This window comes from Dendropsophus ebraccatus, chromosome 2 (assembly GCF_027789765.1).
Source record: "Dendropsophus ebraccatus isolate aDenEbr1 chromosome 2, aDenEbr1.pat, whole genome shotgun sequence".
NCBI classification, from domain to species: domain Eukaryota; kingdom Metazoa; phylum Chordata; class Amphibia; order Anura; family Hylidae; genus Dendropsophus; species Dendropsophus ebraccatus.
In genome coordinates, this window is record NC_091455.1 from 23,222,910 (window position 1) to 23,245,262 (window position 22,353).

General features: G+C 41.6%; 1 protein-coding gene across 1 annotated transcript in view; it reads left to right on the top strand.

Moving 5' to 3' along the window:
- EXT1 (exostosin glycosyltransferase 1) overlaps positions 1-22,353 on the top strand; it is a 210,846-nt gene that overhangs the window by 182,746 nt on the left and 5,747 nt on the right. Inside the window, exons 5-8 of the mRNA XM_069957169.1 lie at positions 4,610-4,742; positions 6,701-6,819; positions 7,661-7,756; positions 13,376-13,465. Of these exons, the coding sequence (XP_069813270.1) occupies positions 4,610-4,742; positions 6,701-6,819; positions 7,661-7,756; positions 13,376-13,465 (438 nt within the window). The remainder of the gene's footprint in view (positions 1-4,609; positions 4,743-6,700; positions 6,820-7,660; positions 7,757-13,375; positions 13,466-22,353) is intronic.

The window sequence follows — 22,353 nt, forward strand, 5'->3', positions numbered from 1 at the left end:
TGCGCATACTCGGGGCCCTCCATCAACTTAATGACGTATTAATGTAGTGTAAATGATTTAGGACGTCGCTGAGCGTGCGGGGAAAGCGGGACTCTATGCAGATAATACAGATATTTCAAAAAGCTTCTTTAAATACGCAGCAGTGGGGCTCGGAGCGTCGGCGCATTGATCTCGGAGATGGATAAACCAATTCGATGGCGCTATTGACTCAAATCAGTCTGTACATACATTACAATTATTACCTCCGTTCCTTTCCCAGATCCTTGTTTATGCCCTGTGTAGAGTTCTTCTGTTACTCTAGGCATATTCTTTCCTGGTTATTTAGCTGTTTTTATGTTATTTTACACTTTGAAAAGTATTCTTAAAAAATTCCTTTAAATTTACATTAATGGGGTACTGCGGTAATTTATTATTTTTTTCTTTCAAATCAACTGGTGTCAGAAAGTTGTACAGATTTGTAATTTACTTCTATTTTAAAAAATCTCAGTTTTCCAGTACTTATCAGCTGCTGTATATCCTGCCAGAAGTGAAAAGAATACATTACTTCCGGCGGGATAGAGCACTGTGTCAGACTGGAAAGAATGCGACAATTCCTGCAGGAATTCATACAGCAGTTGATAAGTATTGGAAGACTTGAGATTTTTAAATAGAAGTAAATTACAAATCTGTATAACTTTCTGGCACCAGTTGATTTGAAATTACATTTTTTTTAAAGTCACCAGATTACCCCTTTAATTATAACAGTTTGGACCAATGTGAAAACAGAAATCTAACTCTAAGGTATTACGGTATTGTATTACCCCCCAAAAGTCTTACAAATCCCCAATATACGCTTATTATGGGAAATGTTTATAAAGTGCTTTTTCCCTGCACTTACTACTCCATCAAGGCTTCACTTCCTGGATAACATGGTGATGTCACTTCCTGGATAACATGGTGATGTCACTTCCTGGATAACATGGTGATGTCACTTCCTGGATAACATGGTGATGTCACTTCCTGGATAACATGGTGATGTCACTTCCTGGATAACATGGTGATGTCACTTCCTGGATAACATGGTGATGTCACTTCCTGGATAACATGGTGAAGGACAGAGAGGGTGTGCCAGCCTAATGCATATACAAATGTAAGCCCCGGCTGTTAGACACAGCGCTGCAGGAATAAAAGTTGTTTTTATGACAATAACTGCATCCCCTGCCGAATGGACCCCAGGACAGATGTTTGATTAAAAACAGCTATCCGAAGGTACAAGTGGTTTGGGGGGGGGACAGATTGTGGGTACAGAGTCGCTTTAAGAAGAAAGTATAGAAGTGGAGGGGACAGGGTGTCACTCTATGCTGATGATATTTTGTTATTCTTGGAGGATCCCCGCAAAAGTGCACCAGTAGTAATGAAATTGATCGCAGAGGTTGGACGGGTATCAGGTTTAAGTATAAACTGGAGTAAATCAGTATTAATGCCACTGGGTGATGGGTTAAATTTTTGCTTTCCGCATTTAAAGGTATTGAATGAAAATAGTAGTTTTAGATATCTGGGGATTAAAATATCTAGGGATATAGAGGAATTTAATGGTCTTAATTTGAAAACTTTGATTGATGATTGTAGAGAAAAAATGTAAGGCGTGGAAGAAACTTCCACTGTCTAAAATGGACAGGATGGTCTTGTTTAAGACGATATGTCTCCCTAAATTCCTTTATGTCTTTGGAGTAGCTCCCATTTGGATACCTGACAGTTACTTAAAAAGGATAAGGATATTAATTAGCTCTTTGATATGGGGCAGGAAGAGGGCCAGAATTAAGCTGGAGATGTTTACTCTCCCTAAAACTAAAGGGGTTTAGATTTTCCGGATCTGAATATTTATTTTTTGGCCTCTACCAACTATTTTGGTTAGTTAAGGGAAGGGGCAACTTATTCTTTCGAAGGTTGTGGCTAGAGGAGGATGCGGTTTTATTTAATTTATATAAAATTCTAGAAATGGGAGTGTGGAAAAAAGGAGATAAAAGTAGCCTACCACTGGCAAGGACAGCAATCAAAGCCTGGGAGATGCTGAAAGATATATTAAATCTAAAATCTAATGTATAACAGTGTAGTAGGCTCTCAAGAAGTGGGTGAAATAATACTATAGGTGTAGCTATAATGATTATATGTCAACAAAATTGAATGAAAATATTTAATGCTACAATTCATAAACGGCAATAATCTAAATGCATAGAGAAATAATTAAAAATACCATAAAAAAAAAAAAAAAAAACGGATAAATACACGTATATATATATCTGATAAAACGTCCACATGGACAATAAAATATCAAATGAATGGTGGAATATATATGTATAAAAATAAGAAGAGAGCCAAGTGATGAGCACCGCGCCGGGCCCAGCGCGGTCACCCCACTTAAATAATGGTAGTCCCGAATCACGGTTTTTAACCTAGGCTCGTATTGTTGTTGAGCCGGTGTACTTGTACTTTAGATAAATAATACTCCTTTTAGAATGAGATCATGCAAGGGAGAATTAAAAGACAAGTAAATGGTGGTGGGATATCCACCTCTCACCCTGCTGGTGATATCATCTGCAGTCAAATGACTGCAGATGATATCACCAGCAGGGTGAGAGGTGGATATCCCACCACCATTTACTTGTCTTTTAATTCTCCCTTGCATGATCTCATTCTAAAAGGAGTATTATTTATCTAAAGTACAAGTACACCGGCTCAACAACAATACGAGCCTAGGTTAAAAACCGTGATTCGGGACTACCATTATTTAAGTGGGGTGACCGCGCTGGGCCCGGCGCGGTGCTCATCACTTGGCTCTCTTCTTATTTTTATACATATATATTCCACCATTCATTGGATATTTTATTGTCCATGTGGACGTTTTATCAGATATATATATACGTGTATTTATCAGTTTTTTTTTTTTTTTTTTTTTATGGTATTTTTAATTATTTCTCTATGCATTTAGATTATTGCCGTTTATGAATTGTAGCATTAAATATTTTCATTCAATTTTGTTGACATATAATCATTATAGCTACACCTATAGTATTATTTCACCCACTTCTTGAGAGCCTACTACACTGTTATACATTTGATTTCTATTTTTATCCCGTCAGCGCCGGGACAGTAGTGCACTCGATAAGGGTGGATCCCATCTCTATGGAACAGGTGTAGCAGACCTCCCTCTTTTTCTTTGATTTAAATCTAAAATCTGCTTTTGACTTTACTCCAATATGGTGGAATGAGAATATACAGGAAGTACGTAAAATAGGAGTGTTGGAAAGTCTGGTGAGAAAGGGAATTTTAAGGTTAGGAGACATTTATGTAAAAGGCCAAATTAAGAAGTGGAATATTATTAAGAGAGAATACGAGTTAGCAGATGGGGTTTGGTATGATTATGTTAGATTGTGTCATGCATTGGAAAATACAGTATGGTTAAAGAAGGTGGAGTTCGATCTGGACGCCCTAATTGAGTCAATGTTTAAGGGGACAATTAAAGTGAAAGTGGTGTCCTATATTTACTCATACATTAAAAAAAACAGTAGAAGTAAGTAACATTAGCAAAAAAAAAATGGGTGAAAGAAATGGGACCTATTTGTGAACAACAATGGGGTAAGATTTACCAAAATGTGTCCAAGGTGTCCAGGTCGGGCAATCACCGGTTAATACAGTTTAACATAAACCATAGACTGTATTATACACCAGCATTCCTACATAGAATACGGAAAAGGCAGGATGGGAAGTGCCCTAGATGTGGTATGGATGGGGCGGATTTTCTGCACATGCTTTGGAGTTGTCCCCGGGTCCAGATTTATTGGTCGGAGGTATACAAAAGGACCAACGAAGAATTTGCATTAAAACTGGTACCATCTCCGATGTTGGCAGTGTTAGGGGATACAGGAAGTAATAATATAGGTAAAAAAAACTTTGGCATAAAAAACCATCTCAATATTTTCTTCAGACTGTTATTGATAAGAAAATGGATTTGTTCAGAAGTCCCGAGTATAGTACATTGGGAAAAGTGCAAAAATAGATATGAAGAGTATTATTTGTAAATTTAAAAGGGAATAACAATTAAGTAAGATATAATATGGGTTTTTCCTCTCTCCCCTTCTTTTCTCTCCCTCTCTTTTTATCCTGGATGGGGTGGGTAGGGGTGGGTTGTATGTATTTGAAATTTGGAAATATTTTTTGTATAATATTTAATTTTGTAAGGTTTTTTTTGTTTTTTTTTTAAATATGTACACTTTATTTGTGGAAAATAAATTAAAGAGATTTAAAATAAAAAAAGTAGAAAGTATAGAAAGTCTATGGAGCTCTATCTCCATCCAGAATGACTGACCAGTTTGGGGGTCTTTTTGAGGGAACGGCTCGGTACTATTTCCCCACAGTAGTGATGCTGGATCCACAGACACAACAGTTTCCTCATCTAGTTTTTCAGCCTCAGTAGGTAAAAACAATGGCCGCTGCCGCTCTCCACGCGAAGAAGCCTGATTACGACCCTTAGCTGATTGAAGAGGACGCTTGAGTGAAAATGGCTTCAGCTAAGTGTTCCCTTCAGTTTTTATTTTTCTTACAATCCCTCCATTTTTCTTCCTCTTTCCAGATCATTCAGGATAGAATTTTCAAGCACATATCACGCAACAGTTTAATATGGAACAAGCATCCTGGAGGACTCTTCGTGCTGCCCCAGTACTCATCATATCTGGGTGATTTTCCCTACTACTACGCTAATCTAGGTAAGTGCTGCCGCCTTCACGACCCGATGATGATGGGGTCTGTAATGGAATCCATCCATCCTCCCAGCCATCCATTTAGCTAAAGGGCCGAGTGTGCAGATCACATACCAAATCCTTACAGACACCTTGGATTGGGTTAAAGAGTACCTGTCACTAGAAATAACTTTTGGCATGTCATCAGACATTTCTAAAGTTATTGATCACTGACTGAGATCCACTGTGATCAGGAGATATAGCCGGAGAGAGGACACAGCAGTGGTGACATCCACTCCCTGGCCTCTTGGTCTGACCCTCAAATTAGTCTCTTACTGTAGACCTCCATCAGAGATAGGCCGGGGAGTCAATGTGCCAAGGGCTACGGTCTCTCTCTGGCTATATCTCCTGATCAGAACGGGTGCCAGCAGTGAGACCTGGTGGGATCAATAATTTTTAATGTGTCTGATATAGAAGAGCAAACTGAACTTCATGAACCACGATTTGTTACAGAACCAAACTTTTTGTAAAGTTCATAAGATGTTTGTAAAGATGGCGGGCGTACGTGTTAATACACATAGAAAACAAAAAAGAGCCTATGCTTATACGTCCGTGCTCCGCCGGTGTCGTCCTATGGGTCAGATTGATCTTTTTTCACAGGTTTGATTAAAAAAAAAATTTGGCCATTCAGAACAAATTGCTTTGATCATTTTTATTGCATGTGATACAATTCCAAGAAAACCCTTAAAAGTGTACATATATAACACTCTAAAATACAGAATTAAAGCAAAACTATCAACAAATAATAAGTGTCCTCAGCTTCTCTGACCTTACAATTCAAAATCCTGAAGTCTAAGAAGAAATAAGTTGCATTCATAGTATGCCAGGCAGAATTAAAGGGAAACTAGCAGCAGGTTCGTACGTACGAGGTGATGTGATGCATGTTCCATCAATATTCTCATTTTCATACCTTGCCCAAATGATACTGCCATAAAGTTCAAAGTAATACTACTATACATTGTCTGAATAATACCACCATAAAGTGCTCATTGTCTTAACAGTACTATATGTAAAGAGCATAAATGACGTTGCCCTACAGTGTACTCTGTAGTGCCCAAACAACACTGCCATAGTGTTTAATACCACTCCATAATGCCCAAATAATACTGCCAAAGGGTTTAAATATTATTGCTCTGTAGTGCCCAAACAACACTGCCATAGTGTTTAAATACCACTCCTTAGGGCCCAAATAATACTGCCATAGTGTTAACATATTACCACTTTGTAGTGCCCAAATACTGCTATAGTGCTCAAATAATACCACTCTGTAGTGCCCAAATACTGCCATAGTGCCCAAATAATACCACTCTAGTGCCCAAATAATACTGCTATAGTGCTCAAATAATACCACTCTGTAGTGCTCAAATAATACTGCCATAGTGTTCACATATTACCACTCTGTAGTGCCCAAATAATACTGCCATAGTGTTCACATATTACCACTCTGTAGTGCCCAAATAATACTGCTATAGTGCTCAAATAATACCACTCTGTAGTGCCCAAATAATACCACTCTATGTCTTTGAACACTTTATGGCAGTGTTATTTGGGCACGACATAGTGTTCACATAACACCACTTGGCATTGTCCAAATGATAAAGTGCTCAACCAGAACTGTATGTGGTCTAAACAATCTATACAATAACCCCAACAATGACCCCAACAATACAGTGCTCAAATAATATTGCTGTAAAGAGCTTACAAAGAACCCAAATGATATAATGGCAAAGTAACACAATCGTGTAAAGCGCTCTGATATAATGTAACTTAGTGGTCTCTAACACTTGGCGGTAGTGGGAATGTGTTTCAGACGACAAGGCGGAATGTTCACCGGAGATCGGGAGTGGTCACGCTGAGTGGAAGGTCCCGGCTCGCTCGCAGTCAGTGAATGGGATTAAGACCTTTCTTATTTTTTTATGTTTCAGGTGTAAAATCACCCACCAAGTTTACCGCAGTCATCCATGCTGTGACCCCGCTGGTCTCCCAATCCCAGCCAATCCTGAAGCTGCTGGTCGCCGTAGCAAAGTCTCAGTACTGTCATCAGGTACCGTAACCTTATTAGTAATGCTTCATTATCTTATTATAACTACTACATTATTGAGACTCTAAAAACTGCGGTAGTTCCAGCTGTTGGGAAAACTACAATTCCCATCATGCCTGGTCAGCCAAAGCTTTGGCTGTCCAGGCATGATGGGAATTGTAGTTTTGCAACAGCTGGAGGGCTGCGAGTTAGACAATTCTGTGCTATTTTACTTATACAGATTTTTAAATTCTATTTAAAGTCTTCCAGTACTTATCAGCTGCTGTATGTCCTGCAGAAAGTGGTTTATTCTCTCCAGTCTGACACAGTGCTCTCTGCTGCCACCTCTGTCCAGACCAGTAGCAAATCCCCATAGAAAACCTCTCCTGCTCTGGACAGCTCTTGACATAGACAGAGGTGGCAGCAAAGAGCATTGTGTCAGACTGGAAAGAATACACCATTTCCTGCAGAACATACAGTAGCCGATAAGTACTGGTAGGTTTTTAAATAAAAGTAATGTACAGAATTTGTATAACTTTCTGACACCAGTTGAATTGAAAGAAAAAAAAAATTCTCCGGAGTATCCCTTTAACTGGCCCCTTTAAGAAAAGTAATAAAAGAAAACCTGTATTCTATTCTACATTGCAAATGTGTGTGTGATCCCTTTGCCCTAATGTTTTTGTTCCGCACATATATTTCTCCGTACATTCACTCTTGCTGTTCATTTCTATCAACCTGTAAGTAAAATAATTCACTTCTCTTTTCTTGACATTTTTCCCAGAGACTCTTTTATTTGGGGAAATATTCGGCAGAGAAGATGCTGACGGCCGGAATATTTACGTATCTGTTTATTATATTTTTCCAGATCATAGTCTTGTGGAATTGTGACAAGCCGCTCCCTGCCAAACACCGCTGGCCTGCCACTGCTGTGCCTGTCATAGTTATTGAAGGGGAGAGCAAGGTGAGACCATCAGCCCTTTTATCCACTGAACCCAAGCCAGGGCTTTATTACAAATGAGAGGACTCAGATTCATCTTCACTGTGGACCAGTAAAAGGGTTTTTACATACTAGGATTATACTGAAATTAATAACTTTATATTGAAATAAGTTCCCCTCGAAGACCTTATAAGATCTCATGCTTTACAATAAAGATCTTTATAAGGATCGGATGACTCTGGCTCCAGTAATGGAAAGGAAGGGGCATGTTGAATTTTAGATGGCACATCTACCCTCTTCCTCTCTTTAAAGGGGTTATGCAGCACTACAAAAACATGGCCACTTTCTTCCAGAGACAGCACCACTCTTTTCTCCAGCTTGGGCAGGTTTTGCTGCTCACTTCCATTGAAGTGACTGGAGCTTAATTGCAAACCGCACCTGAACTGGAGACAAGAGTCGTGTTGTCTCTGAAAGAAAGTGGCCATGTTTTTGTAGCACTGGATAACCCCTTTAAAATATATGCACACTCATGTGTGCATGTATGTGTACGGGGTATCAGGAAAGCTGGCCGTCAGACACATGAAGGTATCTGGTATGTACGTGCAGCTTAAATTGAACCTGTTGTTTAAAAGATCTTTTGGAAAACTGGATGGTTATGGATTATTCCCACCTCCCCTTTTTACTTGAAGATTACTCTACTCCCTGGTTCCCTCAGTGGGTGGGCTTCTCCTTTGTGATTGGTCTTTTTCAACAGCTGCTGTTCTGTGCTTAGCTCCGCTACACCAACTCTGAGAGCTCCATGGTGCTGGGAGCTGTCAATGTGATGGATTATTGCAGAGATAAGGTGGCCCACAGGGGAGCCCCAGTACAGTGCTCCCAGATCCTACCAGGGGAGTGAGTCATCAGCCCGGCCACTGGTGATAACACAAAGAGGTGGTCGGGAACCTAGACAAGAGCTGTAAACATCACAGCCAGCTCAGGGTGCCTAGCAGGGAGACACCACTACAATGGTAAAAAAAAAAAAACTTTCTCAACTTTTAATTACCCTTTTAACCCTTCAGAGGTGATTTTTGCCTCTCTCTCTGCTGTTATTAAGCCCCTGACAAACCCTCCCTGACACTCAGCTATTTCTCATTTACTCCATTTAAGAGAATGAGACCAGAGCTGAACTGTTTGCCTGTAGATCAGTTACTTTCTCCCTTAGTCATCTGGCACAGCACCTACTCCTATATTATTCCATTGACAGTGTGCTTAAGAGTGTACTGCACTGAACAGACTGACACTGTGCTGGGCTGCTGAGTTACATAGTACAGTACTAGATGTGTGGTGGGAGAAGTGGTTACTGATACACTGGGTTTGCATGGTTCTATATAAGCAAATAGGAAAGAAACAGCAGCACCATCACAGCAAGGAAGGAGTTACAACGAAATTATTACTGCTGTTGATGCTGCTTAAAAGCAAGAGGAGGAGGGGGTTTACACTGCAGTACTGTGGATATACAGCTTACACAAGGGACAGCTGCCCAGAGCTTTATGGGTTGTCAGAGATATGGGAACCCTTGATTTATCTTTAAGGAACAGTATAGATAATCTTCATCAGGCAGACAGACTCGGCTACAGGTACACAGCCCAGACACACCTCTCTCTGCTGCACAAAGCATTTGTTAAGCTCCACCCCTTTTTCCTGATCTAGCTGTAACTAGAGACAGATTTTGCTTGACAACAAGCAACAAGCAAATTGGGAGGAAGGGAGACATCTAGTGGTCAAGATTTGAGTTGTTTTTTTATGGGCTTAAGGAGTAATTTTCTGTTTAAATAAGTGATTTTTAAAGAGGATGTACCACCAGGGGAATCGGTTTTTCGAACCGCGTCCCGGTTCCCCCGTACAGCGCTGTTCTTTTCACGGTTACCGGCCGGTGCTCAAGCACTGGAGGTAGGCTGGCCCGCCCCCAGTGGGAGGGAATTCCCTCCCCACTATGACGCGGCCCCGTTAGAATCAAAGGAGCCGCGTCATAGAGGGGAGGGAATTCTCTACCACTGGGGGTGGGTCGGCCTACCTCCAGTGCTTGAGCATCGGCCGGTAACCGTGGAAAGAACGGCGCCGTACGGGGGAACCGGACCGCGGCACCAGCTTCCCCGTCAGGCTAAAGAGAACGTACCTTGTGGTACATCCTCTTTGAGTATTACATTTTTCAGAATCAAATTGGGGGGGGGGGTGTAAAAACAGTTATCATTAAAAAAGATTAGGGCCAAGAGAGTAGCTGGGTTAAGCACGAGACCCTCTCATAGAAGAAAGATGTCAAATATTGACTGTAAATATGAATGTTATGAACTTATGAAGCGGTAGTAACAATTTTTCATCCAACATCCATCATGGATAACCTATGGGGTGTAGCGGGAGGGAGGCACATTCTCACCACCGGGAGATCTTGGCCCACTTCTGCCCACTTCTGTAAGGTTGCATTATTGTACGGAGCAATCGTTGAAAAGCCCCATGATGCTTTCCAGTCAGAAGTAAAACTTCTTTTTGGAAGAAACTGTGTTGAGAATGAAGAACAGAACACGATCCCTGTTAAATTGGCAGCTAATGGTTTCTGCCTGCGCCAGCGGTCATGTAAACTGCATCAGGAGGGTTTCTGGTACGCTGAGCCCACTTGGATATTTCTCTTTAAGCTATGCAAGCACGATGATCCTTTTAAAATTCTTAAACACGGCGCTTCTTCACCTTGTGTAAGTACTGACCTTGATGCCGGTTTTCCCACAAACAAGTCTCCTGTGTGCACCGAGGCATGGGGTAGTGTTGTGCGTCTCTCTTCTATCGAAGCCTCTGCTCTGTGCCAAGCATCAGCAAACACACACAGGCTTTTTGGTGGTAAAAGCAAAAATTCGACAGATGATGGTCAGGGACGTCAACCCTCCTATTAACATTCAGATTTTAGGACTTTGTTGCGCTCAAGAGATTCGATCTTCCTCTTTCTTGTTATTTTGTCTGGGGTGAGGGTTCAGATCCAACAGGGCTTTCTCCTCATTAAAACATTGCCTGCGATTACCGTGTGGCTCTTACACGAAAATATTTGTATAATTATACCAGTATTAGCATTCTTGTAAGAAAATCAGGGCTTTTTCCAAAAAATTTTAAAAAATTCCAATTGTAGAGAACCTGATAAGTTACGTCCACTGATCTTGACTAGTTGGAGAATAGTAGGACTAGTTGGAGAGTCTTCCAGGACTCCTTAGGGCGACATCCAACTTATGCAGTTGCGGGGAATCAAATACTGAATGTTCGGATTCTGTTAAAGGGGTACTCTGGGTGGGAGGGCTTTTTTCACAATGGCTAGTGAGGGGGTGGATGAAAGCAATAAGGTCCACTTACCATCCCAGTTTCAGGCTGGGTCATGTCTTAAGTCACGTCGTGGACCAGAGCAGCGCAACGCGATACCCAGTGCTGGAATCGGGGAGGTAAGTGGATCCCTGGCCATTGTGAACAAAAGCCCTCCTGCCCGGAGTACCCCTTTAACGTTGCCGAACCAGAACATTTTAACAGATCTGCTCACCGCCATTGGAGAGCCAAAAAATTCCTTGTACAACTAAGAACTTCTACTCAATGGCTAGCTATGTTCCCAACTGTGTTAGAGACTCATTTAAATTAGATGGGAAAAAAATACAAATGTTTTTTTCATCATTTTGATGGAGATCTTGACTCGGCTGCATTTTAAGTGAAGGCCATTAGGCTGAATGACTCCTTTGAAAAAAAAAAAAATAAAGGCCATAGGTGATAACCTTCATTAGGATAATATCCGGTATATCTCATCCCTGATTGTCCACAACATCTCCAGTCTAGACATGTCTTGAAATCCATTTTTGTAGAGCGCATCACTCCTGATTACAGGGCTGGAGAGGAGTGATGGACTGTCTGTCACCCTGTCAGATAGCCGGTCGCTTCTGAGACATTAATAAATACATCCTGCAACTTTGGCAAGCAGCTCGCAGAGGTTTAACAGAAGGGTTCAGCAGCCGGTGGCCTACGAGTGATTTAATCCCTTAATAGTTGCTGGGGAGAAGAGGCCATTTCTGGTCCAATGCCTGCCGGTGGAGGTGCAAGGAACCAACCTCAGGAGTATCTGAACTTTTAATATATTGTTCCATTTACATTTTTAGGTTCTAAATTATAGGGATGAGTTATAGCTCATTTTGACTTATTATGTTGTATTTCATCCCTTGTTTGGAGCAGTGGTTGGGTCCATTTAAAATCCACACTTGTAGATGACCAAGCTTCATAATTTATCTTCAGCTGTTGGCATTCACATGATCGGGACAAGAAATCTCTGTCCTCGTAATCGGTAGCATTCCCAGCTGTTAAACCCCCACTGATAAAACTCATCACCAATCTTGAAGTAGAGTTAAGCAAAATGGGTGGGACTCCTTAGGGCTGCATCCAACTTCAGCAGCCACCGGTAGTTAAATGCCGCACCCTCTAGTTCCCATGAACCCGAGCATGCTCAAAGTTTGCTCAACGCTAGTAATAAGTGTTCTTTGAGAACCAATCCCTGGAAGAATGGGACCAAAGTGTTCAGCTGATCGCTTTGTCCCTTTCCTCAAAGCCGAGCACATGACATGTCAGAAGTAGTTTAGATGCACATTAAGTTGTCTTTGGGCCAAATCGATGCAATAAAAGTTTTCAAAAAGTTCTATCTAGGAGAAGACCTTATTTAAAAAAAACACTACGTTACTCTTTACTGTTAGAGGAAGCTCATTGCTTTTAGGTGGACATAATCATTTTTTTGTTTTTTTAAATAAACATTTTATTAAAAGGCCTCACAAAAGTTGTACATTATTATTCAGGACATATCATACATGGTACTGAAATATAACCAACATTTGGAATAGACCATGAAGGAAAGTATGATAACCGCCTACCTCCTCATTTTCTAATTTTCCAAAACACCTGACCAGTGATATGTATATTCATTTGTGTCAGCTAGAGAGAAGGTCCATAACTGTAAAAATTACCACAATATCATCCACGTATGAGGACAAAAATCTTGTAAAGATTTACAACGAAAATATAAAATAAGACTTACCAACTTCTAAACCATATTAAGAACATATCACATATCAGGTTCTGCCTCTCCACCATGCTCCATGTAGTCTCCATAACTCCCAAGAGAGCTGCGTCCACAAAAACCAAATGGGCTGACGTACCGCAATTCACCTCTCAGGGCCATCTAAGTCCTCAACCATGTAAGACTAAACCTCCACCCGTCTCAGTATATACCTACTGTAGGTAATTGGTACACAGGCTGTAGGTGGACATAATCTTATGTTAGTGCCCAGTAGCCAGTATCTCTTCTATTCTCTTCCCTGCAGGAGGCCAGCAGCCTAGCCTCTTGTGCTTTTCATTACTTTTAGATGTGAGGTGCATAAATCTGCTTTGCACAGAGGTCTGTGATCTCCCGGTGATCAGTGTTTCCTGGCAGTACGCCGCCGTTCACCTCCAAAGTCAACAAAGCAGCAGAGATGAAGGTTGCTGCTCTCAAATAAAAGCACAGACTATTTTCATTTTGGAATTTTTTGTTTTTGTATATTGAAGCTTTGCTAACTTTATTTTGCTTCTTAGTTAATTGCTTCCTCTTTCTCTGCGCAGGTCATGAGCAGTCGGTTCCTTCCTTACGATAACATAGCGACTGATGCCGTACTCAGCCTCGATGAGGACACGGTGCTTTCCACAACAGAGGTAAATACCGTTGGATACAAATGGGTTGTCATCTCATCCTTTTTGAAGCCCATGGACTTTTCCTATTCTTGATGTGTTTAAAGGGAACCTATTGTCAGAAATGACTATTGTTTAAAACTTGTTTTTATGCAGTAATATGGTTTAAGAATTTTTGGTGGTGATAACATTTAGCAGTTTCAATTCTGGCCACTAGGCTAAAAACTAACCTGAGACTTCTTGTTTAGTGTTGAGTAGAATTGCTGAACTGTTCAGGTTCAGCAACATTGGACTGGAGAAGTTGGATGCAGCCCTAAGGCTTCCAGGAAAACATGGATTCAGCCTTAGGCTTTATCTATGTCTTCCAGGACTCCAACATCCAACTTCTCCAGCCGCTGGTTATCAAATGCCGATCGTTTGCTTTTCTGAGAACGATTACAATACTATGGTTAGAGTTGGCCTTTTGTAAGTGAGCAATATTTTTCATAATATTTTGATGATAGTGATTTTTATTTTCTGTAAGTATGTCTTATTACTAGAAGCTAGATATGAGTATGAGGCGTATACGTGCACCTGTAATTTCTCCATCCTGTCTGTACAATTTAGCGTCGTGTTATGCTGGTGGAGCGCCGTCAGGCACGTTCGGTCCTCTCCGAAACCATTCTCCGACATAATTAAGAGTCACATTGACAGAACAGAGCTGATTTTCTGGTTGTTTATTTTCTGAGATTCCAATATAAGGTGGTGAAGGACAACATCATGACACCAAGGCGAGAGAGAAAAACACTTTCAAAATGATTTGACAAAAATGAGAACATTGTATGAATGTCATTTACAAGGAACTTCTTTTTTTTCCGCTTAATATAGTACGTGGAACTTTTCAGTACTTAAAGGGGAGATTTTGCCTTTCATTTCTTTTCACAAAGTGAAATATATATATATATGGTGAACCATAGAGAAATAGGCAAAAAGAGTGAGCAGACATATTGGACAGCAGGGTTAATAACACTAGACAAAAATAAAAACAAAGCTTAAAAGTCCATAAAAAACAAGGGTGCGTGGAGAAGCCCACAGAGACTAGAGAGCCTTTTTGATGGGTTAACGTGTAGTAGATTGGAGCTTGTTCCTCCATCATGCGGTCTGGAAAGCTCAGCGATCACTGGATCTTTCAAGTGCCCATTGTTTTCACGATTTTTAGGCCTGTATAAATGATGAGCATTAGCCCTTTTACATGGGTCAGTAGTCAGGAACCAGCATTTGTACAATGAATATATTTGTGGATATATATTGGTGGAGATTAGTGTTGAGTGGACTTGCCGAACTATTCTCTGAACCTGAACGCTTGGCATTTGACTCCAAGCATCTGGAGAAGTTGGAAAACATGGATACAGCCGAAGGCTGGGTTCACACTACGTATATTTCAGTTAGTATTGCAACCAAAACCAGGAGTGGATTAAAAACACAGGCTCTGTTCACACAATGTTGAAATTGAGTGGATGGCCGCCATTTAATGGCAAATATTTGCTGTTATTTTAGAACAACGGCTGTTATATTGAAATAATGGCCGTTATTTACTGTTATATGGCGGCCATCCACTCAATTACACCATTGTGTGAACAGAGCCGTTCTGTGTTTTTAATCCACTCCTGGTTTTGGTTACAATAAGAGGACCACAATACTGACTGAAATATACGTAGTGTGAACGCAGCCCTAGGCTGTAAAATGCTGAGCTTTCGGCTTAAGAGTGTGTCGCAGAACCGGAACAGTTGGCCAAGTGCGCTCAACACTAATGGAGATACTTTGAGTGGATGACTTTGATTTGGGTGTAGAAGTCCGCTGGGGCAAATGAACAATATTATGTTGGCATCCATACAAGTTATGACCTCCCTTCCTCCAGTTGGTATAAAAAGAAAAACTCAAGGGGTTAGTGGAAGATTGATTGTTTATTATTTTTACCCGTGATGCATAGAGTTGTTATAGATGGTGGGTTATAGGCCCATATGGGCCTATAAATCAGGTTATGGCTTACTACAAAGATCGATAGAGAACCATATTATATAATGCTTGCCAATCAGTAAATCGGGTCATGTTCTTAAAGCTTCCAAGCCTCTTTCAGAACTGTATGGGATTATCACAAGAAATCACAGACCGAGTCCAAGACAGAAGAACAGAAATGTAATAGGGAATCCTTATTACTACAAGAGTCGAGCCAATCTACAGTAACGTTCACCAAACCCAAATCTAATTAATTGGGCTTCAGTTTGTTTAGTCTTGAAAAAGTCCTTGTGGTTCCTTGTGGATGTCTGGAATAAAGACAGCCCAGAGTATCATTCTAACAGTCTATGGGGAATTGGATCGCTCGGGGGATCAGACTAGGGAATTCAAAGTAGAAGACTAAATAAATTTATGGTTCAAAATCATATAATGAATATAAATTCATTAGATTTGGTAGAAGTTGGAGGACCCTACTGTAACCCAACTCTAATTCCTACCATCATCTAAAATCTGAGACACAGGTGGCCCCTCAGTTTGTCTTAAAATATGAAAACTGTAGTATGGATATGAAAAACTAGTAACCATTCATGGTATTCTGTCCCGAATTACGATTTCAAAACCCGGATACCTGTCATCGAAGGCCCTGTAGTTTCCTCAGAGTCGATGATGCACTGATACACCGCTGGCGTCCTCTCCTATACGCGACCTCGAAGAGTTTTGGCAGTGTGACTGCTTTATTGCTAAGCCAAGTGCATTTCCGATCCTGGCTTTCTTGTCAGTAGGGTGGCAAAGGGGTGGGCAGGGGATCGGGAACAGGGAGGAAAGGAAGGAAGTGTGGGACTTGGTGGTTTTTTAATGCAGTCCTGTAGGAATTAGAGGACTCTGTAAGCAGCAATATTGCGGTTTCTGAAAGTTTTAGAAATGGACATAATTATACTTTCTCATGCAGCACTGGCATATTCCTGAAGCTCTGTAAAGAGTCCTTGTCACCGGTGAGGCTCACAATCTTGAGTTTCAACCTTAAAATGTTGTCCAGGCAAAACAACAGTTTGTTACAGGGCTGGAGATGGTCGACAAGTAACAAAATTACGGCAAAAAGTTGGCACTGGTAGATAGATAAGAGAGTAGATGAAGCTCACAGCTCAGCCTCCCCTCCCCTGTGTCTTCAAAGGTCAGAGGGAAATACCTGCCTGTAACATTTCCCACTAATGTCAATGGGACAACCTCCATTGTTGCCCAGATTCATGGGGCTTGCTGCAAAGCATATCTCTAAATGCTGTTAGAAACACAAACTGCTTGGACAAGATAAAGTTCTATTTGCTAAGAGATTACTTTACTTCTAGTAGAAAAAACTTTTTTTATTCTATTTTTAGATATTTTTTTTTTCTTTTCTCTTCATAAAGAACATAGAATTTCCTGTGCCCAGGTAGATCATCTTGGCAGCGTTTCAGTTCCAGAATTACCAGAGCATACTAAAACTCTGAAACCTGAAAGTTTCCTATCCCGAAATGTCATGTTTTATCTATTTTTTGCCTTTTCTTTTAACTTTTAAAATTTTTTATATATTTTTTTGCTTGCTTAATCCCTTTTGTTTTTTCATAGTTTAGCATTTCTTATAGAAATATTGTCACCTCCCTGCTGGTGTCAGGGCATGTATTTTTATATTTCTTTTTTATATTTTTTGTGTGTTAATTGGGCTCTTCATTTGCATATCGCACTTTTTTATAATGTCACCACACAGAGAGAGCGAGCTAGGCAAGGAACGCGCTCCATATTATCTGCTCATCACATCATTCCCAGAAAAGCGTCTTCCGAGGCGTTTATGTCACTAATTAATGTTTTGTGAACAGTATCTCCCATCTCGGGTGCAAGATTGGATTATCCAGAACCAACACAAAATCAAACATTTCCCATGGAACTTAAGATGTTTGCATATGCCGAGGATGTGAGCGGATAATTACACCGGGAGAAGAAAAGAGCGCCGGAGACGGAGTCCTGTAGGCCAAGCGAGATTCCATTCTGTTAATTACGGAGCTGGCAGAGCCGGGAAGGGTTCAGAATACTGAGCAGGGTGGAAGCTATTCCTTAGCATTGCTCTGGGTTTTAATGAATTATCCCATTAGTCAGTATGGAAATATAACAAGGTGAGGCCGGGTAATGAAATTAACTGTGCCACCTACTTTATTAGAAGTCCCCAATAGGGATGAGCAAAGTTCGAGCATGTTCACATTCGCCTAAACCCGAACTCTCGGCATTTGATTACCGGGGGCTGAAGAAGTTGGATAACATGCCATAGGCTGTGTCTGTCTTCCCACACTCCCTAGGGCTGCATCCAACTTTTTCAGTCACCAGTAATTAAATGCCGAAGTCCGTGTTCGAGGTTCGTTGATCTCTAGTTCTCTCTTTTTCTTTCTTTTTTTTTTTAACTAAATTTTTTTTTTATACTTTATATGATATTAAAAAATATAGCTGTTTTCTTTCAAAAAACAGTGCCGCACCCACCCACAGGTTCCCTGTAATGTTGCAGCTCCACATCTATTCATGGCCTAGTGTTGATGTAAGAAGGGACCAGGGGTATAACTACCACTGTAGCAGCCATAGCGGCTGCTGTGGGGCCTGTCGCATCAGGGGGCCCCATGGCCTGCTCCTGCAATACACTGGTCCCCTTAAAGGGGTAGTGCGGTGCTACACATTTATTTTCTAAATAACACACATTACAAAGTTATACAACTTTGTAATGTGTGTTATTTAAGTGAATGGCCCCCTTCCCTGTGTTGCCCCCACCCCCTGAAGTGTGGTGCATTATACTCACCGAATTACTGTCGACCCCGGCCGCCATCTTGGGACAATGACATAATCGCGGCTGAGCAGCTGATGTTGCGCCAGAGGGGGGCCGGCATGAGGGACTGCTGGATCGGTCCAGCAGGCCTCCTGAAGATTCCGTCATTGCTCCAAAATGGCGGCCGGGCTCGACAGTAATTCAGTGAGTATAATGCACCACACTTCCGGGGGTGGGGGGAACACGGGGAAGGGGGCCATTCACTTAAATAACACACATTACAAAGTTGTATAACTTTGTAATGTGTGTTATTTAGGGAATAAATGTGTAGCACCGCACTACCCCTTTAAGCTGTCATCGTTTGCAGAACCTGGTGGCCGAGCCGGCCTCCCTGGTCTCTTGCAGTTATGTAGTTATGATTACACTTGAGGGCTTGGTGGTCAGTCGGGAAGGGGGAAAGGGGGCAGTTAAAAGTTTTCCTTGGGGCCCAGCCATTTCTAGTTACGCCACTGGAAGGGACTCTGCCTTCTTCTATAGTGCTATATGCGGCTACTAATGTCTGTGTCCCAAAGATTACTGTGATGTGACCTGGCAGAAGTCGGGTGAAGAGTTGAACCAACGTACAGAACGAATCAGTGGAGCTCAAGCACCAGCAGTTGACTAGTCTTGTCTAGAAAAGTAGCTCAACGTTGAAGGCTACATATATATATATATATATATATATATATAATATATATATATATATATCTCACATGTTGAGTTCCTCCCATTTAGACTTCAATAAGACTCAGGCTTTTATCCACTATACCCTGTACTTATATATGTGCGTTCCCCATAGTGTACACATGGCTGCCGGCGCCACGCCTGAGGTATTGCATCTTATGGGTAATAGTTGTTTTGACCAGACGAGCGAGATTATCTGTGTGACAAGCCTATCTCCTGCTCATATTCTCCCTACCTCCTACATTAACCATAGTGACATTAATGGAATGCTAATCCAAATTGGACGCACAGGGCCCATCAGAACGCACTGTCCCATGTTTAATTGGCTGTCTGGCGTTGTCATATTTGGTGCCATTTGTGCTATGCTTGTGCTTTTTACACTTGGCTTCCTTCCTTTGTCGTAGATTTGCATAGCTCTCAACTTGCCGGATCCACAGAGCGTCGCTTTGTAAATGTTAAAAGTAAAGCCGTCACCACGCACCTATGAGGGCTGACATCTGTGGCCCACGTCAATCGATTAGGCCGAAGGGTGTTGTAAATGACTTTGTATAGCGGTGCGGAGGTAGAAGACATGTTGTGTCAGACACGGCTCTAACAAGTCAAATCCGTTTTCCGGTTAACCACTGTATGATGTGGTTAGTATTTTAGTTCCTCGCTATTTTCCAAATTGTACCTAAAGAGGTTACTGCTCTGGACAATCCCTGTGTGTTAAGGTCATATTAGGTGTCTCAAAAGGTTCAGTAAGCGAGCGCCAATATCACTAATCTGCCCGAGATGCTCAGTAAACGAACGCTGATCTCGCTGATCAACTTAAGGGGCTCAGTAATCGAGCCCTGATATCACTGACCGCCCCTAGCGGTCCAGTAAGTGAGCCCTGATCTCACTGATCGTCCCTCACTGGTCGGCCTGAGATGTCCAGTAAACAAGCCCTGATCTCACTGATCGGCCTGATATGCTTAGTAAACGAGCCCCGATCTCACTGATGGTCCCAGGATGCTGAGTAAACAAGCCCTGATCTTACTGATTGGCCTGATCTCACTGATGGTCCCAGGATGCTGAGTAAACAAGCCCTGATCTCAATGATCGTCCCCACTAAACGAGCATTGATCTCACTGATCGGCCTGAGATGCTCAGTAAACGAGCCCTGATCTCACTGCTCTTTTAGTCAGCCTATTACACGGTTTGGTGATCATGCAGTCATACATCCCCTATCCCACAGGGAGATGCCTGCCTGACTGCAGCTTAAAGGAGAAGTCCAGCGAAAATTTTATTAAAGTCATGTATTGCCCCCCAAAAGTTATACAAATTACCAATATACACTTATTACAGGAAATGAACATAAAGTCCTTTTTTTTCCCTGCACTTACTACTGCATCAAGGCTTCACTTCCTGGATAACATGGTGATGTCACTTCCTGGATAACATGGTGATGTCACTTCCTGGATAACATGGTGATGTCACTTCCTGGATAACATGGTGATGTCACTTCCTGGATAACATGGTGATGTCACTTCCTGGATAACATGGTGATGTCACTTCCTGGATAACATGGTGATGTCACTTCCTGGATAATATGGTGATGTCACTTCCTGGATAAAATGATGTGATGGACACAGGGCACGGGAGGGACACTGAGCATCCCTCTGCCATCATCCTCTCCAGCAGCCACAGCCCGCACAGCTCTGGGAGTCGGGTCGTGACATCACCATGTTATCCAGGAAGTGAAGCCTTGATGCAGTAGGAAGTGCAGTGAAAAAAGCACTTTATAAGCATTTCCCGTAATAAGTGTATATTGGTGATTTGTATAACTTTTGGCGAGCAATAAAATTTTCGCCAGACTTCTCCTTTAATTTTAGGCCAGAATGGCCCGCTGCCAGGAACCCCTCAGCGATCAGCTGTGATCTTTGATTAGATTTGTCAGTGAGTGAAATTCCGCATTACACATTGCCCATGCAAAACAACAGCAATTTTTACTGATAAACGATCGCTAACGAACAATATAACGGTAATTTGCCCGATATTTGTCCTGTGTAATAGGGCCCAGAGGCTTGCGTGGTACAATGGTGGCCACTATAATGTGAACCAGAAGGCCCCCATTATAGTAAATTGAGGTCTCTCACTGCCAGGTGACTGATCTTCCATCTGCAGAACAATAGAAATAACGAGTGCAGGTGTGAACAAGCCCTTAGGGAATTGCTCTATAGATACATAGTGAGGCTCCCAGTAAATGGTTGTCTCGCTGGCAGACAATCGGTCGCACCATAGGGCTGCTGAAGTGTCCCATCAAGGCGTACATGGAGCTAATAGCATTGATACAATTAACCTCAATTAGACAGAAGATCTGGGTAAAAATGAAGCGGCGGTGGCGGGTCATTACTACATAGTGTTACTACATCAACATCTCCTCACCCGCTGCGCTCTTACTGCTGCCAGTCTGAAGGGCACACGAGCAGATGTCAGAGAGCCTGCTCCTGCAATGCCCGCCGTCCGCTGGGAGGACGAGGGAAAAGGGCACCGAGAAGAACGACAAGTCGTCTAAACTACTGAATCATTAACAACTTTCCAGAAGCGCAGCAGCCGAGGTCCGGGGACTTAGAGGGTCAGGATGCTGCGCGGGTACAGTTCTTGGTAGTGTATGTATATAGATTACTGCCAGGCGCAGCAGAGCTTAGTTTGTCATTTGGCGCAGCTTATTGTAACACAGGACGGTGTTATCTCTTGTTTTTACATAGGACTGCCTTATGGAAGTTATTACAGGACCTGATAAATTAACCCTTAAAGGGATCCAGGGATTTTCTCCATAAGAGAGGGCGTGAAGCCGTGCATATGTATACGCTACAGACATGGGCAGAAGTCCTATGATGTATATACATTAGGGGGACCAACACTTCACACACTATGGGCACATATAGCCCCATACAGCTGGAGCTGTCAGGATATTCACACTTATCCATATGTCTTGGGACTGAGGTGGTAGTGTGTCTCCATGAGAAGGTCTTATATGGCTGGGTTCACACTGCATTTTGCAGTCTGTTGTTTAAAAAAAAAAAAAAAAATGGCTGCATTTATGTGCATTAGTTTTGATCTGTTTTCCATTGACTTCATTATAAAAAAAGATTTAAAAAAATGGATCAAAACACTTTTTTTTTTTCTTTTTTTTAGTGTACACACATTTTCGTGTATGCTAAAAAAAAGAGTGCGTTTTGATCCGTTTTTAATCCTTCTTTGTTTTTTTTTTAAATGGAAGTCAATGGGAAAACAAAGGCATACACCTGCATCTGTTCATCCATTTTTCATCAGCTTTTTTGCATAAAATAGATGAAAAAAGAAAACTGACTGCAAAAACACAGTCTGAACCCATCCTAAGCCATGCAGTACTCCATTTGAAAAAGTATGCAAAGGAGCTTTCCACCAA